This window comes from Ursus americanus, chromosome 9 (genome assembly GCF_024610735.1).
Source record: "Ursus americanus isolate L20-20 chromosome 9, mUrsAme1.1.p, whole genome shotgun sequence".
In the NCBI taxonomy this organism is placed as follows: Eukaryota; Metazoa; Chordata; class Mammalia; order Carnivora; family Ursidae; genus Ursus; species Ursus americanus.
This window is the reverse complement of record NC_142135.1, coordinates 32448065-32469787: the sequence shown is the minus strand read 5'-3', so window position 1 is coordinate 32469787 and position 21723 is coordinate 32448065. Positions and strand designations below refer to the sequence as shown.

General features: G+C 32.9%; 1 protein-coding gene across 1 annotated transcript in view; it reads left to right on the top strand.

Moving 5' to 3' along the window:
• Positions 1–21723, top strand: part of RIMS2 (regulating synaptic membrane exocytosis 2) — a 364820-nt gene that overhangs the window by 200205 nt on the left and 142892 nt on the right. The window contains exon 17 of the mRNA XM_045805820.2: positions 12296–12396. Within this exon, the coding sequence (XP_045661776.1) occupies positions 12296–12396 (101 nt within the window). The remainder of the gene's footprint in view (positions 1–12295; positions 12397–21723) is intronic.

Sequence of the window (21723 nt, the reverse complement as noted above, 5' to 3'; positions counted from 1 at the left end):
TTTCATTCCAATCATAACCAAATAGATGGCTTTTTAAAAAATGAGATACTGTCTTTCATCTGTTTAAAAAAACAATGATTGAATGCTGGCTAAAGTGTGCTACAAGAATGGAGGCATAATTTAGTATAATCTTCCTAAAAAGTAATTTTTCAATATAAATCAAGAGCCTCAAAAATATTCACAGACTTTTGACCTGATGGAAATAGAATTCATGTAAAAATATATGTACCAAAGTTTCACTAAAGCATTATTTGTAGCAATGAAAAAGATGTTTCCGTGAATGTTGAATAATGGGGGGAATGGCTAAATAAATTATGATACATATGCAACCATTCAACTGAATAATTTTATTGCCATAGAAATTAGAAACACTTAGGTCTGTATTTTTTTGTAATTTGAAAAAAATTGAAAGCGATAACATCTGTAAGGAACCTATCATAGTGTCCTCTCCATACTAGAAAGTAAAAAAATGGTAGTTCCTATTAATTATTACTACTGAAACCAGTTATGCCGAAAGTTTCATTGTCAGACAGATATATAATGTAAACAATGAATAACAAAATTGAGTATTTAAAATGAGAATAAAAGTAAAATAGGAATAAAAATCCAAAGCAGAGACTATTAAAATGTCTATAAAATAGCCTAATAATACGTAAACTTGATTTCGCTAGACTCAAATCCTTCTCTAGGTATCAAAATGGCATAATAAGCTTTCCTATAACATAATTGGCTTCTATAAAGGAGAATTTATGCCTGAAATTTTTATTCTAGTGGTGGTAAAGTATTTCACATCCGAAAAATGCATTTGTTTAACAAATATCTACTCAATATTTTCGTATGCTAAACCTTATTCTAGGTGCTGGGAACATAACAGGTCTCTCCTGTCATGGAAATTATATTCTTGGGAGAGCAAATAGTCACTGAACAAGACAAGTTTAGATTATTATAAGTACTATTATTTAAAACCCTTATGTACTTAGTGTGACTCGGGTGGGAAGGCATTATTTTAGATGGAGCAGTCTAGGAAGTCTTTCTGAAGAGGTGATAATTTGAATTAAACCAGAAGAGTAAGAAGAAGCAAACTATGCAAAGGAGCCAGGAGATAAAACGTAAGTAATTAAGATCAATATACAGCAGATAAAGTCAGGACGTTTAAAGTTCAGAAGAGGAGAATGATTTTTTTCTACAAATCTTCCTTTTCTGAGAAGACATTTAAGTGTCCACGATGGATGAAAGAGTTTTAAATATTGAAGATTTGCAGGAAGCTGAAGGAATAAAATAGAGCCCTGGACAGTAAAGTTATGGTTAAAATATTTTTTTTAATCATTTGAGTTGAAAGGAAAGGATAATATGTAATAAGTTAGTAATCAAGTTATTTAGTATTAATTTGTACACAATACTTACTAAGTATTCATTAGCACATGGTTAAAATTAGTTATGATTGTTTTCAGATCACTTTCTTCCTCTTCGCTCACTTAAAGCTCTATACTTTTACATCTATAATGAAAGCATTATAATACAAAAGGGTTGGTATGAAAGATAAATCAGTTTCATATGAAAGAGGGTAAGTTGGCATGAATAATGCTATATTGAAGATAATTGCTAAGGGAATTTAAATTAGATTACAATTCAACCAAAGAGAAGGATGTTATTTGACAGACAGATGATAGTTTCTTTTTATTAGCCTGTATGAAGGCTTCAGGGGTGAGGTATGGGATGTGGGAGTAAGGATGAGGAAGGGAACTGATGGTAGGAAAGGCAAAGTTTAATGGAAAGCAAAGAGATAATGAGTAAAACTGATGAGATTCATTAATTATGTGACATAACTGATGGGGAGATCATAGTTATAGATTATAAGGTCATGAAGAATGTGAAGGAGGTTGATAGGCCATTTCAGAGTAAAGGAATGAGAATCAGAAGGAATCTTTAAAAAGAAGATTAAACATTAAAAATGACTATATTATAGATTAAGATTGGGTCATATGGAAATAAAGTATGACCAAAAAAAAAAAAAAGCCAAAGAGAAGATGATGCAGTTAGAAAAGGAAAGGGGGGGGGGATGTTAAAAGGAAGGAATGTTGGAGCAAAAAAAGAATCAAATAAGAGTTGGGTGCTATGTGAGTGTATGTGAAAGAGAGAGAAAGACAAGAGAAGAGAGTCCTTTCATGACTTAAGTATTTCAGATCATAAGTTTTGGGAAACAGACCAGTCTCAGTCATCTGCTAGTTATATGACCTTGTACAAATTTTCTAATAAGTAAAATTGTGAAAATAGTCCTATCACATACAGTTGTACTGATTAAGTGACATGATCATAATACATGCAAAGCTCTAAGCACAATTCTCAGCATGTGTGAAGTATTATTCTTGTTAAGATCTTAATTATTCAGGAACATTAGAATTAAGTTCTAGAATACAAGATTTTAACCATGTACTCTTAAAAGCCTTGTTATATTTTATTTTCTGTGTCTTGATCAAATAAAATTAAACATTGCTGAAAAAAATTAACAGCTAGACGGAAATCTGGTCAGTGGTTATCTGGGCTTGAAGGGAGAGTATTGACCACAAACAGGTGACACCAGGGAACTTTTTACAGTGACAGAAATACTCTGTATCTTGATTGTAGTGCGGCTGAATGCCTATATACATTTGTCAGATGTCGTAGGACTTTGCACCTAAATAGTGTCAATTATAATTTATGTTTGTATGCCTCCATAAATCTGACTTTAAAAATAACTGAAAATACACAAAATTTAAATGAATTTTTAATATGTTACCCAAATAGTACTAAATATATGCTAATAGAAAATTTTATTTCATCTGACACATCCCAAGCAATTAAGAGCCAAGTCCCATCCCCAGATAGAGTTCAGGGGCATGGTAATGGATGGGGTTAGCCTATAACTTCATAACACAGAGAGAAGAGATGACCATAGTGGTTAAACTAGCAAACAAAGGAAGGCCTAGAGCTCTAAATCTGAAACAGTGGTCAAGAAACCAAGAAAGAGCGAGAAAAGTATTTACCGTTAACTGTTGCAAGAACAGGCAAGACATAAACAAAGGTATAGATTCTGGATATTCTGGATATTCATTAATAACAACTAAAGGAAGAAGAACAGATACTAGAAATAATGTTAAATTGTTTTGGACAAACTGAGTTTTCGGTACTGATGGAATATCCATTTAGGGATGGCTAGGAGACAACTAGAAATGTGCATCTTAAGCTTACAGGAGAGGCAGGAGCTAAAGGTAAGAGCCTTCAGCAGTCAACATTTTGGATAATTAAGTCACCGTGGTATAAATTATTTTAACCATAATTGAGTTTAGGACCCATTGTAAGTACAATTTTTATTTCTAGTTTACAGATTGAAAAATTAAGGTACAGATCAGTTAATAACTTATTCCAGTCATTCGAAACTGGAATTTAAACCTAAGCAATTGGGCTTAATGCTAAAATCCATGCCCTTAACCTCAGGTAATGGGGTCTTTACCTGTGACAAGGGAGAAGATATGGAAATGTTAAAGCCAAGAAGCTGGGACATGGGCAGTGAACACCATTAGAGAACAATGCTAGATGTCTAGAAAAAGGAGAAAAGGAAGAGAGGAATTCAGAAGGGGAGATTTAATTAAGTCAATAGAGACCAGCTCATTCAAGTTTGCAGTTTTAAGATCCTCAGTGTAACTACGTATTCCTACGTGAGTAGTTGGAAAGTTGAATGACATTCAGCCTGGTCTGTCGCTTGGGCTGGTCTCTCCTGGTGTCTGCATCGAATCCTCATCTGTCTCTGAGAGTGATCCTACCTACCTTTTATTCCTCTTTCTTCTCAGTATTGAACAGAAGCATTTCAGGAGATGTCCCTATTCGGGAAACATTTAGGATGCCTTCCTTTGAATTCTGAGGGACATGAGTTACTCTGTATGGTTCTTTTAATTCCCTTGACTGATAATAATCATCATGAGCACCTATGGAAAAAGATAAATAGTTTGATATACAAGCATGAGTATTATTTAAAATCCCTATATTTAAATAGTTCCTTTTCTCATTGTAAACAATTATGCCCAACTTAGGTGATCCCAATTTAATGGAAAGTATTTATTTAGCTAACATGTATATGTACATATTATATATATAGATATATAATCTCCTTTATCCATTCATCAGATAGATCCTTGGGCTCTTTCCATAATTTCGCTATTGTAGATAATGCTACTAAAACTTTGGAGTGCATGTATGCCTTTGAATTAGTATTTTTGTATTCTTAGGGTAAATACCTGGTAGTGCTATTGCTGGATCATAGGGTAGTTCTAATTTTAACTTTTTGAGGAATCTCCATACTGTTTTCCAGAGTGGCCACACCAATTTGCAATCCCGCCAACGGTGCACAAGGGTTCTTTTTTCTCCACATCCTTGCCAGCGCTTGTTTCTTCCATTTTTTTATTTTAGCCATTCTGACAGGTGAGGGGTGATATCTGATTGTACTTTTGATTTGCAGTTCCCTGATGATGAGTAATGGTGAGCATCTTTTCATGTGTTTCTTGGCCATCGGTATGTCTTCTTTAGAGAAATGTCTATTCATGTCTTCTGCCCATTTTTAAGTTGGATTATTTGGTTTTTGGGTGTTGAGTTTTACAAGTTCTTTATATATTTTGGATACTAGCCCTTTATCAGATATGTCATTTGTAAATATCTTCCCCATTTCATAAGTTGCCTTTTAGTTTTGTTGATTGTTTCCTTCACTATGCAGAAGCTTTTTAGAGTAAACAGGCTGTCGCAGGAGTTTTAGAAATGCTGAAATGAAACCTAAAGAAATGAGAACTAAAGAAGTAATCAGTATGAACAATAGCAAATATCAAAAAAATTGATTTTGGGGGGATTTATATTGTTTGGGTTTCCATTTTTATTAGTTACATACCTTAGAGCCAACATTTTGGTAATCATTACCATTTCTTTTCTATACAATCTTTGTGAGATGGTTAGAATTCTTTATATAGGAAAAAAATTGACAGACTAAACACAATTTCATAAGCAAAATATCTAACTAATTGAAAATCCAAAATTTCACCATGTGTTTGGAATCATACCATGACTATTTTTTAAAAAGAATTTCGAGTATCAATATTAAGGCTAAATACAAGTTGGAATGCAGAGATTTCAATTTTAATGTAATGTGGGCAAATTTAGATACGTTTTTAATTATAGCACATAGAATATACTATCTGAGTTTCCAGTATTCATAAGAAAAAATATATGGGTCTCTTCCTAGAATAGGCCTCATTACTGTTTTTGTGTGATGGACATTTTTATCTTTTTATGATTTAAGTTAATATTCTCAGCGTTTCTAAGTATACTTAAATTTCTATTTCTAAATTAACATAAATGTAAAGTTGCGTTTAAATTTCTTCATGATGCTCCTCTCAAACCTTCCATGCAATCTGCGATATGTATATTAGTGGATGTAGTTGAAATATATCTCATGGCTATGTTAATTGGGCCCCAGATGTGGGACACAGTGGTCTTTCATAATATGTCCTACCCAACCATAATAAGATGGGGACAAGTCGTATACACAGGGCAATAATATGTGCTGCTCTGTGGATCATCTCTTCCTCAAGGTAGAATTTATCCATCAGGAAAAGGTGGGAGATTCCAAAGTGCTTAACACATATGGGGAATAGTTTATTAACTCAATGAATCTGATTCATGTTTCTATCTTTTATCAGTGGTTATTGCACTTTCTCTTAAAAGCAATTTTAATAATAACCATTATATTCCTTCTCTGAAAAACTTTAACTTGAAAATTTAGTTTATCCTGTAAGATACATTTTGTTTTTTCAAAGAGACAGGAATTGTGACTAACAAGTTAAAAATAACTAAGTTATTTGAAAGTTACTAATATTTTCTTTTAAATACCTCACTGTATATGGGGGGGAGGATGTATACAGTAAAACAATTACACTTGAGCTAGTCTAAGAGATCCTTCTAGTCTCCTATATTAGATCATCCTGATAATTCTTTTTGCTGGGCAAGGTCTCTGGTTTACGGAACTTTCAATACAGTTTGTGTCTATCTCTCTGCCTCTCCCAGCCAGGCTCACTCTTAAGATCTCTCTCTCTCTCTCTTTCCTCCCTCCCTCTTTTCCTTGTCTTTCTCCTTCCTTCTCTTCATCTCGTTTCTGTCCCTGTCCCTGTATACACACACACACACACACACACACACACACACACACACACACAGTAGAATGCAATACCAGGGCAAACAGTAGGGATTTCTAGACCACTTTAAACTATTTATATTGATGAAATAGGTATGATAATATAAAAGAACAAACACTTACACATTATTTGGCCTCAAAATAACCAACCAGATAGTTTTATAGCAGAAGGAATCATAAAGAATATCTGGTCCAAAATTATTAATTTTACAGATAGTGAATTTTATGGCCAGAAAGGTAAGTGTGGTGCTTACAGTTATAAGGCTTGTGAAATCAAGACTTGAACCCAAGTCTTGTCTCTTCTTATCTTTTAAACCAGTGCTGTTTTTAAGACTTCGTTCACTCCTGTGTATCATAAATATACCCATTACCCTAAATCTGGACAGTTCCAAAGTCCCATCAACTCTGTAATGGTTATCTGCCTTACACTCTCCATACACAAAACCGTGACTTTCCCCCATAGGCCAGAGATATCCCGATTTTAAATGTTGAAACTTAAAATGGTGCTAAAATGCAAGTCTTCTGAATGATAAAATCTCAGTAATTCTATTTACTGAATTCAGGTGTCAAAAACAGGTATACTGTTTCCTTAAATCACTGAGTCACTCCTGATAACCTAATAACGTATGTCCTAAAGTAGTTTAAATACCAGTTTCTTTTGCCTGTAGGGAAAGGAGTCTGTGCAATATGCTATATAGCATCTCCTTTGAAGTATTACTTAATGAGTATGGCAGAGAGTTAACAGAGAAGTAGCAGATAGATACACACAGCAACAGGTAACCTAATATCTAAAATAGGTAGTCAAGGTTTAGAACGTAATTTAGAAGCCTTCGAGCTTCAAGGTAGTACAATCGTTTTGTAAGTTTCTAGAGCTTTTATGTTTCAGTTAATTCCATGTTTCACTGAGGCACATGTGGAGTTCAGTTTTCTACATTCCTAGGAGCGAGCAGAAGAAAGATCATTTTATAAGCAAACACATTATAAACCAAACCACATTATATCTTCTTTCATTCCCAATATGTTAGCTCCTCGTAACCACAGTAGAAATATCCTCAAAATTGATTGATTTGGAAATAAGTATTCCTCGAAATATGTGTATCTTAATTGCATGGGTAAGATTAAGTGTGTTTGAGCAAAGGGAAAAGAAGAGAGAGAAAGGCAAACCAAGAAATAGACTTAACTATAAGAACAAACTGATGGTTACCAGACGGGAGGTGGAAGGGGCATAGGGGAAATAGGTGATGGGGATTAAGGAATGTGCTTGTGATGAGCACTGGGTGTTGTATGGAAGCATTGAAATCAGTGTATTGTACACCTGAAACTAATATTATACTGTGTGTTAACGCACTGGAATTTAAATAAAAACTTAAAAAGATAAAGTTTGTTTATACTTTAAAAGAAAATGCTTCCGTTTGCCCCAGTACTGAAGCAGAAATAATCTGGTACGTAATTTATAATTTTTATCTCAATATTTATTTCCATACTTTTTAAATTTAACTCGTTCCAATGTTTGTTATTCTCTGCATTACATGTAGTTGAAGAAATAATTTAGCTAACAAAAGTGTACTTTTTATGAGTTTCTAGTATATAATAAAGTTCTAGTATTAAAAAAATCAAAATTTATTAAGTGATTATGAAGAAGTGATTATGAAGAAATCATTTTAAAGTAACTTCAAAAACTTTTGCTGCATAATTTCTTAAGTCCCACATTTGAAAAACCTGATAAGGAAAATTTTAAAACATGCCAGGTCACTTTTTGTTTTAATATTCATAAAAAATTGAAAAGATCTGCACTTTATTGTGTTTGGAAATATTTCTCATTAATATACCATTTTCGATCAATACACCCAAATGCTTTTATTTAACAAATAAATATATATCCCTAAGATAAATTAAGCAATGAATGATTGTGTATTTGCATTTTAAAAATTATTTAACATTTATTTCCAAAGCACTTTTATCAAATCATGACAAAAATACAGGTTTCAAACTGAGTAACTTGTCCTTTTTCACAAAAGCACTATGTTTTGTGTTTTTTAAAGTAATATTTTTCTTCTGTATAGTACCTTTGTGGACATTTTATAAACTAGATATTGACCCAAATAAGAAAACAGTAGCACTTGATTTCAATAACCAGCAATAACTGCTAACATTCTGGTGTATAAATCTTAATTTTTCCCCTCTCGTTGTCTTTTGTATAGGTTATGCATATATATATTTTTATGAATATATATATATTTTAAATTATAGTTTATAAACTATAGTACTATATCACCATTTAATCTGTTTTATAATTACCGATTGTGATGTCTTTATTTTACATTTATATATGTCAATACACATGCACATCAAAGGCATTCTTTCTCATGGATGCGTCCGTTAAGTGCAGTTTACTATCCCCTGTTGTTGGCCATTTAGAGTTTCTTTTCCTAGGCCTTTACAATTTTCAAACAATGTAGCAATAAGTATGCTTGTATGTACATCTTGCACATTGATTTCTTTAGGAACAATCCTGGGAAGTGAAATTTCAGGTTCAAACATAGACCATTGTAAAGCCCTTTGATACAGAGTACCAAATATGTTGTGTTTTTGAGCAATTTACTTTTTATCATCGTACATCAGGTACTTCAGAAAACATTCATATAAATCACTATCAATTTTTTTGTCAAAAGCTGTCAATGACTGTCAATCTGAGAAACAAATTTTTTCACAGTTAACAGATATTGAAAGACAATAAAAATATTCAGTAAAACTCAAGGACAGTATTTTCTTTTTGAATTGCTTAGCCTTTGAAAATAATAATGTAACAAAATACTACCTTTCTTTTTTATCTCACATATTTTTTTTATTCTTCTTTATCTCATTATATCTTATGTAGTCATTTTAACAATTTCTATTCCAGTCCTCTGACTAGTGAAAGACATTAATAAGTTATTTTTATAGTCTATCCTACTGAAACTGGAAAATAGACATAAGTAACCACGCTTTCTCCTGTAATAATTGTCACCTTGAAGTGGGCAGGTAGAGATTGCATATATGGTTATACCTTTTTCTTTATGGCACTTTATTTGGTACATACCTACATGCATTTAGAGATTATGTGAACTTGGCCCTTTTAGCTTTGTTCGTTTGAAATATGTTAATTCTGTCACTGTCATCATTGTCTGTAGTCTTTTGTTTTGTTCCTCTTCCACTTTGTATTTTCTTGGAAGAAAAGTTTGTAAACTAGGATTCAATAGGATAGTTACCAAAAGTAATTTTTTCCTTTCCTCAATGGTTTGGCAAAATATACTTAATTTTAAAAATATGTTTCTTCTGTATGTATAAGTAATATACTTCTTTAACCTCAATCAGAAAAATGTCTCAGATAATATTTTGTCTTATGCTCAGATTCCATTTATTACATCTCTCTGTATTTTATGAAAATCAATTTGATTTGTTAAAGCTACACTTTATCCATATTGTTATCAAGTGTTTGGGGGAGTTTCAACAGAAGACAGTTTATATTTCCTATGATGGATCTTTTTGCCAGTAGGATACTTTACTGTCTAAGGATATCATTGTCTGTGAAGTGTTTTCTTTATGAGAATAGGTTGATAAAAATGTAGAAAAGAAATGGAAGACTTCATAGGAGCCAAATAGTTTTGGAGAGAGGAATGTCTGGTTACTGTTTGTCCTAAGGATTAGCCTGATAGGAGAATTTAAAGTTGAAAGTTAAAAGTGTATTTACCAGTTTGTTGACTATATATCCGGTAAGATGGTCACTTGAGATTTCATTAGTTAAGGCTCTAACAAAGAACTTTCCGTCTAAGGTTTGTCTGTAGATGGTAATTGAGTCTGGAGAGGAGAGATGTGTTTGAGATTGGAATTTAGTTAATAACGTATTTAAATAATTATATCACTCTATTTGCATCTTTGTTTACTTATAGCAAATACAAATTAATATTCTTCTGAGCCCCCTCCCCCACAATGACTTGGCTCATAGACCAAATCGGGTGTGCTGCCTGTTTTGTAGATAAGGTTTCCATAGAACAGTGACGCTCATTTGTGTATGCATTGTCTATACCTGCTTTCATGTTATATGGCAGAGTTGTAGAAAATACGGTCTGCAAAGCCTAAGATACTTATTATCAGTCCTTTACAGAACAAGCTTGTCAACTCCTGCCAGTATATATCACATTACTACCTGGTAATTAAAAAGAATTTGATGTAGCTTCATAGGAGGCTGATGTGCAGAAAGTAGTCTAAATATTAGAAAATGTATATATATGTATGTATGTGTGTGTATATATCTATATGTATATATGTTTAAATATGAATATATAAAATGTGTTCAAACTTCTTTGTCTGTTGGTGCTATTTATATTACTATACTATCTTGCTACCGTGATATCAAAATGAAACTTTTTAAAAGAACTTCCCAAACACTCAATTTAGCTAATATTCTTTAAGTACATATAATTTTTTTGATGCAGGGATGGCTTTTTTGTTCCCTTGCCCTTGGAGAAAATAAATATATTTACCTGAGAATATCTCTTAAGGTACAAATAATTTCAAAATTGTATTTTCATAAGCTAATAGACATTTATACTTCACTGTAGTTCACATTCATATCATGGAGGCACTCACTTGATTTTATGTATCATTCAGTTTATATCAATATGACACATATCCCTATTTTATAATTTGGCACAGACTTAATCAAATCATTATTAAAGTGAGACTCTTAAAAGGAACAAATTGCCTCACTTTATTGAATAGGTGACTTAAGTTAGCTGTTATACTTAGAGGTCCTGTAATATAGACTCTTTATACATTCTTTTATTTAGGATTTTCTTACTCCTTTTTGAAATTTTTTCTTTTTTTATCTTATTTTAAATTAATCGGTTTTTACTTAAAATTTGTTACCAACAAGAATTATCTGATATACAATGAGATTTTTTTTCAGGATAAGTATTAAAATACTTTTTTTTGAATAGGCACACTTTTGTCTAGAGATCTTTACTGCTGTTTTCAGGTTATGATGTTAAGCAAGGGGTATATATGTGTTTGTTTACATTCCTCCCCACACTCAGTGGTTATAAATTTATGTGATGACATGTTGTTGTAGATACCCACTTGGGCCCAGTAAGCTATGATTATTTTTCCCAGTTTGTGGATTTGTAGTATACAATTGAGATTTTGTGAGCATATTCTCATTATGCATATTTATGAGAAATGGAATTTTCCCATAAAATCTCTTTAATAAAAGTTATAAATATACCTTAAAAACACTTTTTCATGTTTGCTAAGATTTGCTAACTGAATTTAGCTCTTATTCTAACCAAAGTTTTTAAAGACCCTCTTGATATCTATAATTGATGTGTTCGGTGGTAGGACCTGTTATAGAGAGTATTAGTCTCATTTTGTAATAGGCTTACCATCTCACTTTCTCACCTCCTTACATTTTTTTTTGTTTTTCTGAAATGATTTCAGTTACACTCTGTGCCTTTACTGGCATAGTATGTTCTCAGGAGTATTATTCCAACTGCCTCTTTCTTGATACTAGTTCTAGAAAATTCAAGTTCAAAAGATCCGTATGTAAGCTTGGGAAACCTGCTTTAACATGTGGGCTAATTTTATGATAATAGTTTCTAAACACAATTGTAAAGTTGTCTTTGAAACCAATTAGACTTATAGCTATTTTTCAGTAAATAAATCAAATCCTGATGAATTCTAAGCCAAAGTTTTTATTTCTAGTATTACTATTGTCAAGTTTATGTGCTGTCACATATATTCTCCTGGACATACATGTACCAGAAACTGTTTTCTATCTAGTTAAGATTTGTTGTTCTGTTAAAATTCATTTACATTTTATTCAGATTAAATTTTTTTCCATATTTAGTAATCATGCTTTTATTCACCAAACTGCATACTTTAAATAAATCTAAGAAATAATATGACATTTTAATTTGTACGTACTACCTTGAATGAAAGTAATATATCAGCCTAGCATTTCTTCTATTATTCTATTATACATCCTGTAAGTAGGGCTCAGAAATAAGAACTGAACATTAATTTTATGGGTTTTTTTCTACTCGATAGGTGCTATGGATATAGAGGAGAGAAATCGCCAAATGAAAATTAACAAATACAAACAGGTAGCCGGATCAGATCCCAGACTGGAACAAGATTACCATTCAAAGGCAAGACATTTTTCTTTTTAAAAGTTGTAAAATAAACAATTAATCATATGAAACCGTTAGATTCTCTTCAACTTCTGAACGCAGATTAGTTAGACACAAACATATAATGCAACGGCCCTGTGATACCAAATGCTAACATTTATAGTGTGTTTATATTCCAACATTTAGGGTTAGAAATTGTCTTATTAAAAAAGTCATTATATAACGTAGGAGATTAAAGTGATGAAACTCATAAATGATCTGAAGAACAAATCTTTTAGAATTTTTTATTTTATAGAATCTATAAGGTCCTAACACCCTCAGAAATGTTTAGGAAGAACAGCTGTGGTTTTCCCATACGTAGATTTTTTTTTCAATTTTATAGTATTTTAATTGAACCTGGTTTAATAATGAGTTAGTGGAACAAAATACATATTCACATGAGATACACGTTCAAAACGGTTTTTAGTGAGCATCTTTTTGAGCTACTTTGTGGGAATAAGTTGAGGTATGAGGTTTACCAGGGAAGATTCTTGCCCTTCATTGCTTTTATATTTTCAAATCATTTTTAGGTTCATGATACTATTCATGGTCAAAGTCATGAAAAACTTGGCTCTGATGTACCTATTTAAGATTTAATAAGAGAATGAAAGTAGCAAAATTTACTCATAACACTTAGTTACTATGTGTTCTGTGACTTAGTAATGTGATCATTGCAATCATGTAATATTTGTGGTCTCTCTATATATAGAAAAGCAGTTTTGATTTTTATACGCTTAGGTCCGTTTTATCTCCGCCTACTTAACCTTTAGTTCCTCTCCATGATACTCCATTCTTTGGTGAAGTCAAGACGTACTAAGTAAAGCATAACTGGCTATATCGGATATGCATGTGTGGTAGGTAGCGTACGTTTTAGTTTCCCCACTGTACAACCTAACAGAGGCAGAGACTCTTACATCAGCATCGTCTTCCAAATCACCAGTCTCTTCCCCAAATTACATAAATACTGACATGGTGAATGTAGAATTGTTCATCACAGAGTTCTGATGTACTGGAAATAACACAGGCCTAAAGCCAGAGAAAGGTAAATTCAAGACAAATAAACAAACCCTTGCCTTTACTCAGCAGTTTCTAAAATAGATTTGTTTTCTAAAATAAAAATATGAATAACTACAAGTAGGCTCAATGAATTTCATAGATAATAGTTTTGTAATGATACAGTATTTCAGATGCATACCAATCTTTTGAGCTTAATGTCAAAAACGATATGTCTTCCCAGGTACTTTGTTGGTATTTCTTCTTAGGTCTTTTGTGGCATGTCTTATACTCTAATGTCTCATTTATTCATCATATATAATCCAAAGACCAAGGCATGTAGTCCTAATAAAATAGGATATTAAATTTCAAGAAACATGTCTTCAACTAACATCAATTTTTTTTGTTTATCTCCCGCTATAGTTTAGGAAAGAATGTAGATGATTTTTTAAAGTACATATAGTACTCTCAACAGTATTGTCAATGAAGAGATGAGTATCAAGGGAAAATGAAGTCAAGGCAAAACAAAGTAACAGAGGAAGTAAAGCTTGTGAACAAAATGCATAACGTGAGATCCTATTTACCTGCCGCATGTGAAGCATATATTTTGACTGTGAGCTTCCTAAAAAGCAGTAAAGACAGAAGGGGAAACTGGGTTGGTTGTGTGATTCCCATTGTTTATACAATAAAAACAAGTTCCTTAGATGTAATACCAAGGATTCTTGTTATAGATAACAGAAATTTGCTATAGGAGGATGGACCAATGGAATATAATAGGCATGGCTCCAGATTTTTTTTCCAAAAAACGAGTTTTGATTCCATTCTAATTCATAAATAAATTAATTCTTGAATCTTCAAAGTTTTATAACTTTGACACCAATTATTTTGGGCTGGAGAAAATTCAAATCTTGGCAAAGGACTAATTATAATAAGCAATGTAATTTCATAGGTATTCTGTAAGGAAGTGGTTTCCTAAGTATAATCCCAGACCAGTGGCATCATCACCTTAGGACTTCTAGAAGTGCAAGTCTCTGGCCCACATACTTAATCAAAACTCTGGGTGTAGGGTCCCTATATTTTAACGAATCTACCAGGTGATTCTGATGTACACCAAAGTTTGAGAACTACTACTCTAAGGTGAGCCGCTTATAAAATTGACTTCCTCGATTAGGGTCTTAACTGGAAGCCATGATGAATGATGTCATTGAAAAATGGAGACTGAGATTAGATGATCTGACACCTTTACAAGGTGCTCATAGTTTATAATATCCTATCTCTAAGAATATCATATACTTTATCATTATGTTTTCAGTTACTGAAGTTATGCATTCAGCTTAACTAAAAATATTTTTAAGCCATTAAGGTACAGCTTCTTTAAAGGATCCAAAACACAACTTTATTTCATTACCCTACAAATTATTTACTGATGTGGAACTATCTTTGCTGGGTCATCCCATCATCCCTAACTTGATTTTCCTCTGTCATAGATCACAAAGAAAATTACAGAAGATACTTTTTTAGTCAAGGGTACATATAGATTTAGTTATTATTCATTTTCATACTAATAGTTTCTCAGATTAAAATTTTTGATAACATCCATCTTTTTAATTATACATAAATAATTAAATATAAATATAGCTTATATTTCCATTATTTTCTACTTTATTTTGATAACAAGTATTAATTTAAAGCTTGCTTTTGAGCCATTAGTACATTAGATCTAATTCTTGACAAAAATCATTTACAGAAGACAGAACTAAGATATAGAAAGGTTAAGTAATCTGCCCAAGTTCACATGGTCACTGAGTCCTGGAAAGTATTTTTCATAGATGATCTGATTTTCAAATTTAAGATGACAAAGACCAAATCCAAAGCCTCAGACATATGGAGCGTATGCTGTACTTCCGAGCTATATTCCTGAAATTTCAGTAAGGCTACTGAGAAGCTTTGGTGGGATCTAATTAGTGTTAGTGAAGTGTTTTTAAATTACACATTCTACATTTTAAATGGCATTGCCTCCCTGAATTTTTCAAGCTTTCTGCATTGATAGTTGTAAACAATTCTTACTAAGTTTTTAAAAATTCTCCTTAGTAACTGACTCTGAAAGCATCTGTAGAACAATAACTATTAAGTTACTATCTAAGAATATTTTAAGTACACTAGGAAATTTGAAGACAGAAAATTTTTATTTAGTAAGAGCAGTCAAAGGCAGTGCAGACATGATTCCTATTTAATCAGTGGATGATTTCTCACAGAGTTTTCCCTCAAAACAGAATTTAACTATGTAGCCAGTGCACCCCCGTGCCTCTCTTTATCCCAGCTTAACTCATCTGTTCTACTCTCAGCAGAAATTTAAGGAGTAACTTTGATTTTTTTCTATAAAATCAATATTCTCTGCTCTTCGTTGGTTCAGAAAAAAGTGATTTGTCTACTAAATTTAACAGTGCAAAATATAATTCAGCATAGACCAAACTATCCTTCTGTGAGTTATATAATTGTTAACGAACAGAATTAGCGATAATTGAATGTCAAACAATATGTAACTATACCTGAAAATTAATATGGAGAATTTGATAATGCTTATTTAAATATATAATGTTTATTTTTTTAATTAGCTATATTTATTATTTTAAAATGATCCCGGAAGATATTTTTTAAAAGGGTAGTCCCTAACATTTCAGTAGAGAACGCTATACAGTTCATTGGTACAGTATTTATTTGGAACACAAAGCTTTTATCTCTGTAGAAATAATGCTGTTTTTTAAATTAAATAATTAAGTGATTTTGTGTTCCCACAAAAATATCTTACTCTTATTATAGCATAAGTGCTATATATAAATATCATAGTATAATTTTGTTTTCTTATTTATCTCCCTAGAATTAAGTAATAAAGCCCATAAGTTCCAGAACTTTTAAAATGTGAACCAAAAGTCTATATTAATGCATTTAACCCTCAATCTAACAGACTAACTTAGTGTTCAGGGAGCAGAGGACAGTGTAGTGAAAGAAAGGAAGACCGTTTTTCGCCATTCATTGTGCACACCTGGTCCTACTTCTTGTCTCCTTGTTCCCTGGCTTTTTGTCCTTTAAGGACCCATTCACCTATTTCAAAGAGACCTATCAAGAGAAAAGCAATCCAACTAAAGTAATTTACATTGTAATATGAATAACATAACAACAGAAATAGTTTCAGTGTTTTAAACCTAAATACAACTAAAACTCAACATTGCTGGCATTGCAAACAATATCAATGTAAAAAATTTTAGACTGCTTAAGTATTTTTGACAAATACGTTGCCACTGTTAACTAAGCTGTTCCCTTTATTAGAGTTTATTCTCCTCTCCATGCTGAGAATACACATTCAGGGCCAGCCTTAAATGTTTTAAATTGATTTTCAAGACCTAGGCAATAGGGACACCGGAAGAGGGAGCCAGGCTGGGGCGGGTTAGGAGTGGCCACATATCGGCTGTTCGCTGTTTGGGAACAGGAGTACTTGAAGACTCCAGTGTCATCACAGTGTGCCAGTGGTACCTGAGCAGAGTGTAGTAGGTGGAGGCACAGCCTGGAGTCACGCAAATTCCCCCTGGGTGACTTTGGGTAGGTTGACCCCTATTCTCAGTTTCTCTATCTATTAAACTGGGCTTGGAGACCTGTTTCATAGGATGATGATAGGATGAAATGAGATGATGTTATAAATGGCTTAACATTTCGTGGTTAAATGCTGAATATGTGGTGCAGATAACATTTGTTTTTATTTTTGTAATGATAACAACAAATGTAATCGTAGACACCAGAAATTAAACTGACAAGGTCAAAAAGAAATAGTAAAGAAATAATTTGAGCTAATGAAAAGGATTGTAGGGTAACTCAAATATCATGGAATGTTCCCTTTGTTCTCAGAGAATTCAAGCATGAGAAATCTAAAATGAAAAATCAAATTCAGGGGAAAAGAATTTTTGAATCTTCAAGGGATATGGAGATTAAAAACGAGAGACTGGAACATAATGTGGGATGGTAAATTACAAACTAAATTACTGAAATTAAGCAGGTATGTTATCAAGGCTGATGTTAAATGGGCCTGGTCCTTGGAAAGTGCTTAGCAGGTGCACGAGTAGGCATGGGCATTTAACAGGAAATGCTCCTTAATAGCAGTGATGTACATGGATCTGAACACTGAAGGACAGAATTTATAAAAAGTAAATTTTAAAACGTGGGTAGGTGGTCTTATACAAATTACTAAAAAGATGCATGAAATACATGTATTTAGCAGAAGTGAAGAAATGAAAGGTACGTTTTAATTTTATAGCTGTGATTGAAATAAAATGCTCAAATTTTTCTGGCCTAAGCAGAAAAGTTGAGTTGCTGGCAGCATATAACACAGTCCAGCAGCAGAACACTGAGCTCGGCTTTGTGCCTACTGGAGGAAATGCTGCTGCAGAATCTCTTCTCAAGCTCCCAAGAGAACCTGGTACTTACACGAAACAGACCCCATTGTGCCAGTGTCAGTTAGATGGAATCGTCGGATAAATAGAGCAGGAGAATTCTAATAGGAGTGATCTCAGCAACTCAGTCTCTACCCTGCAAGGCCCTCAAGGAGTAAGTTAAAATGTCCCATAGGAAGTAATGAAGCTCCCTTTCTTGGAAGAAGCAATTTATTGTTTCTTGAACAGAGGTAGGACTCAGATTTTCAAAAAAATTCCTGCTAGGCTTCATCTCACCAACTATCTAACAGAATGGTTTCATTTGTAAAAATCAGGATTAAGATTGCTTACCTGTGGTTTCCATCCCAGCTAGGTCAAGAAATCTTACCACTTACTGACGAAGATGCCACGGCAAGAACGCCAGTGGCCGCCCCGGATTGCTTCAGTGAAACACACTATTTCTCTAACCTTCTGGTCTGCTTTGGCAGATTTTTCTATTGTTGTGTTAATTTCTCTATAACCCTACAATCAGCTAGCTTCAAGATCGGTAGCAAAATCCTAAGAGAAACTTCTGGAATTCACCAAAGGTTGCTGATAAGTGAGCATAGGAAGAAAAATGAACAAGTTACCTGGAAGCATTCTTTTTTTTTTTTTTAATTTAAACTAATTAGCCAACATACCTGGAAGTATTCTTGCTGCCAAAGTTAGCCACTAAGGCTCCAAGAAAGTATGCTGAGCCCTGGGTGCTGCTGTCACTTCTTAATATTCTCTACCTCTCCTCCACCACTTGAGGATACATTTTGTCCAAGAACTGCACACTTTAGATTGCTTCCTGGCCCCAAACCAAGCCACAGCCTTCTGGACGATCTTGCTACTTACTGAATCCAGACAAGCCTCCAAGGCTTTTATTAGTCACCTGCTGTGTACTTTTTTACGATCACTCTCTGGTTGTTCCTTTTCCAAGTATATTTACAAAGAGAAATAAAACTAGATTTTTAAAATCTAGATTATTAAACTAGTAAGTAAGAGCAGCCATATATAATACGGATCTACAAGTACAAGAGATATTAGTGGTGATCTTAACAAGACCTGAATTCAAAAAACTTTGTCTCACTTAATGGCTATCAAAGCCTAATGAAAAGAGAGTTGGAGATTGAAATGAGAAAGGAACCAGATATAATCATATTGTAAAAGCCTTTGTATCCTATTTTTCCCTCTTCTGTAGTTTCTTATTCATGTTTGTGAGAGTAGATTTTCCATTTATATTAAACATCCACCAAACTAGAATTTAAAAGTAGCTAAAAAATATCTATATACATTTATATAATTTCTTCCTTTATCCTTGAAATAAATAAAGGGATGATCAATGCATCATCAAGGGAGAAGGGGCCATTGGAAGTATACCTTCTTGCTGTTGGGGGGCATCATCCATAACCATGGTAGCAGCCACGATCACAGCACATCTAAAGTCTTGATTACAGTAATGGAGATATCTCTCCAGTTCTGTTAGTCCCTCTTCAATTTATTTTTAGTGATTATGATTAAATATGGGCTGCAGAGTAGTATTAAAAGTATGGACTCCAAAACCAAACTGCCTGGGTTCAAATCCTACCTGTCACTATTTGTATGACCTTGGGCAAGTTAGTTAACATCCTTGTGCCTAGGTTTCTTATTCTAGAAGATGTGCTAATAATAGTACCTACCTCATAGGATTGTTTTCAAAATTAAATCTGTTTATCTACATATGTAACTCTTAAACAGAGTTCGGAATATGGTAAGGAATCCATACATGTTAGCTGTGATATGATGATGGTGGTGATGATGATGATGGTGATGATGATGGTGATGATGGTGATGATGGGGAAGAAGGAGATAAAAAAGAATCATCTCCAACAGATAACTTGCTCTTACCAAAGTTCTTGGGGGTTCCGGTCTGTATTTGTTGCCATCAACAATCTACTAGGTAAAGATAAGCATATCTTTAAGGTAATCCTAAAACTATGTGGGTGGAAAGGGAGGGAAAATATAAAAATTAATGATAATTTTAAAAGTCTAAAAATTGATTAAGGTTGTATTATTTTTACTAGTTTACTCATATCTTTATCTACCCAAAATTATTTTTCTTATAATTTCTACTCCCTAGTAGTAAGCTGGTTATACTTCAGTTTTAGTTTAAAGAGAGAGATAAAATTCTTTTTGCACATAAATTTATCTATTAGTACACACATACACACATATGCACACACCCTAGAGCTCTGAGCCAAAGGAAAATTTCTCTTCTCCATATTTTAGCTGATGGAAGCAACAACTATTCATTTCTTGCTTGTCTCCTCGATACAAATATATCTCACTTTATGTAAAAGGGCCTCAGTTAAAAACTTAATGGTAAATAATTTTAATGGAATTTGGGAAATGTGATATTTTTATGTGTGATTAATCTTTGAATTCAAAAGTTTCTAACTTTAGATTCCTTTTCTCCTTAATATCTTGTGTTAGTTGGCTAGGACTGCCATAACAAAATGCCACACACTAGCTAACTTAAAAAAAAGAAATTAAGTTTCTCATAGTTCTGGAAGCTTGAAGTCCAAGATCAAAGTGTCGATGGGTTTGGTTTATTCTGAGAACTCTCTCCTTGGCTGCAGATGGCTACGTTCTTGGTCATCCCTCTGTGTACTGGATTAGGACCTGCCCATGTGAGCTCCTTTTACCTTAATTATTTCTTTCAAGGCCCTATCTACAAATACAGTCATATTCTGAGGTACTGGGAATTAGGACTACAATATATGAATTCGGGGGATACACAGTTGAATCATAACCTTTCTCTACAAAATAATTAGTGGTCTTTTAAGATAACTTTGCTGCCTTATAAAAGCATATTTGATTATAATATGAATAGAGAGTTTAAGGCAAGTAACTAAATATAGCTATTTTGTTTCAAAGTTCGTGATTTTTTAAAAATTTTATTACTTTTTCTATTTCCCCAACAACATTGTCACATCCTAGAAGATGAAATATTTTGTTTTTGTGTCTACAAGTTCATTTTTTAAATTACTTTTCTTAGTGATAAAACCACATTTAAATTTAAATATGGTTTTCTTGGTCATAATTTTATTCTGACATTCAAGCCATGGGTCTTTTTTCTTTACATATATTTGTGAATTGCTACCTATTACTATCTAACCACATGCCAGGCCAAGAAGTATGAAGAGGATACTTTTTAATTAGGAAGAAGTCATTTGAGATTACTAAAACAGTAATTTATGTATTATAGAACACTATAAAATTACAGAACAAATTGTAATTTCTCCCTTTTTAGCAAATATAATGTTGCTGAAAACTGACAAAAGAATTTTAAGTAACTTGTATTCAGCTACCTGGTGCTAAAAGGGTCTATCTATGAACAATAGCTGCTCTTGCCAAGATCATAGTTTCTTTTAGCATATTGCCTAAGAATACACAAGGAAAACATTTTTCTTTTACCTCCCCCCCAAAAAAAAAAAATTTGTGCATTCACTTTTGCTTTCATCAAGCCTCCAGAGTTGCTGGCTTGAGAGCAACTTAGTATACCTTACAGGGAATACAAGGGATGAATGATACGGATCACCAAGAGGAGAGAGATCTTGCTTTATGGAATCAAGGAGGATATGGGAAATAAAGAAGGAAGAAATTGTGTTAAGTAGGGCAGAAATATTATTTCCAACTCAAAGTCCATGTAGTCTAGAAACATTAAGTATTTTTCAGAAAAAAATTACAAATATAAGAATATTCGAAACAACAGAGATGTGAAAACATAAATACCTTCTGAACCAATCATGGCATTTGTCACCTCCTAAAATGTATATATTCTGCCTTATATGATATTTGCTTATTTTTTACCTTCTTGAGAGTGGGG